Here is a 1639-nt window from a genome sequence, read left to right as displayed (position 1 = left end):
TATATATGCAGATTTTGAGACTCAAGAAAAAAACAATTAAAATTTAGTGTGGTTTTCTCCTCTCATGAACATTTCCAGAATCTGAGCTCTCTCTCTTCTAATGGAAGAAGCAGCATACCCAAACAAAGTTATTCAACAGCTTTTCCTCTATTTTTCATCAAGTTAGATTGTTCTTTAAAAAAACAAACTCGAACCAATGGATAAAAAAGGCATTGTGCTGATGAAAAGGTACGAATTAGGCCGTCTTCTAGGGAAGGGAACATTCGCGAAAGTGTATCACGCACGCAACCTAAAAACGGGTGAAAGCGTAGCGATCAAGGTAATCGATAAGGAGAAAGTCACAAAAGTTGGATTGATCGATCAAATCAAACGAGAAATCTCGGTGATGCGTCTCGTTCGTCACCCAAACGTCGTGTTCCTCCATGAAGTCATGGCGAGCAAAACAAAGATCTATTTTGTGATGGAGTACGTTAAAGGCGGTGAGCTTTTCAACAAAGTCTCTAAAGGAAAGCTTAAAGAAGACATTGCTAGAAAATATTTCCAGCAACTGATTGGAGCAATCGATTATTGCCATAGTCGTGGAGTTTACCACCGTGATCTCAAGCCAGAGAATCTGCTTCTAGACGAAAATGGCGATTTGAAGATATCTGATTTTGGGCTCAGCGCATTGAGAGAGTCGAGGAAACAAGATGGCTTGCTTCACACGACATGTGGAACACCTGCTTACGTGGCGCCTGAAGTGATCTGCAAGAAAGGTTATGATGGAGACAAAGCTGATGTTTGGTCTTGTGGAGTTGTGTTGTATGTGTTGTTGGCTGGTTTTCTTCCGTTTCATCAACAGAATCTTGTCGAAATGTATCGGAAGATCAAGAATGGGGAATTCAAATGTCCAAACTGGTTTCCACCTGAGGTCAAGAAGCTATTATCTCGAATTCTTGATCCTAACCCTAATTCAAGAATCAAGATTAACAAAATCATGGAGAATTCTTGGTTTCAAAAGGGTTTCAAGAAGATAGAAACTCCTAATTCGCCTGATAGTTATCAGATCGAATCGCTAATCAGTGACGTGCATGCAGCATTTGCGGTACAGCCGATGTGTTACAATGCATTTGACCTAATCTCCTCTTTATCTCAAGGATTTGATCTCTCGGGATTGTTTGAGAAAGAAGAGAGATCAGAATCGATGTTTACGACAAAGAAGGAAGCGAAGGAGATAGTGTCGAAATTCGAAGAGATTGCTATGAATAGTGAGAGGTTTGATTTGAAGAAGAGTAATGTAGGAGTGAAGATGGAGGATAGAAGAGAAGGAAGAAAAGGACAACTCGCAATTGATGTTGAGATATTTGAAGTGACAAAGAGTTTTCATATGGTTGAGTTTAAGAAAAGTAAAGGTGATACAATGGAGTATAAACAGTTTTGCGATGGTGAGCTTAAGCCTTCGTTGAAAGATATTGTTTGGAAATGGCAAGGAAACAACAAAAATACCAATGAGAGTGTTGCATAATGTGATAAAATGTGTTTTTCCTATTTGACTTCCTTTAATTCGAGTTTTTTTGATATTTGTGTGTACTATCTTTGAGATCTATGTAATGGATTCGCTGCAGTTATCATCACATATCTAGATTTTTTGTTTGTTCCA

The 1639-nt window shown here is 38.7% G+C and overlaps 1 protein-coding gene across 1 annotated transcript; it reads left to right on the top strand.

Annotated features, from left to right (window-relative positions):
* On the top strand, positions 1-1639 carry LOC106381682 (CBL-interacting serine/threonine-protein kinase 20-like). Its single transcript, XM_013821607.3, has one exon. It carries the CDS (start codon positions 197-199, stop codon positions 1502-1504), a length of 1308 nt encoding a protein of 435 aa, XP_013677061.2. The 5' UTR covers positions 1-196; the 3' UTR covers positions 1505-1639.

The sequence above is a fragment of the Brassica napus genome, chromosome A2 (genome assembly GCF_020379485.1).
Source record: "Brassica napus cultivar Da-Ae chromosome A2, Da-Ae, whole genome shotgun sequence".
Lineage (NCBI taxonomy): Eukaryota > Viridiplantae > Streptophyta > Magnoliopsida > Brassicales > Brassicaceae > Brassica > Brassica napus.
This window is presented reverse-complemented; position numbering and strand designations above follow the sequence as displayed.

Excerpts from the sequence above, each read along its gene's own strand:
- LOC106381682 (XM_013821607.3), top strand. The coding sequence starts at position 197 with ATGGATAAAAAAGGCATTGTGCTGATGAAAAGGTACGAATTAGGCCGT.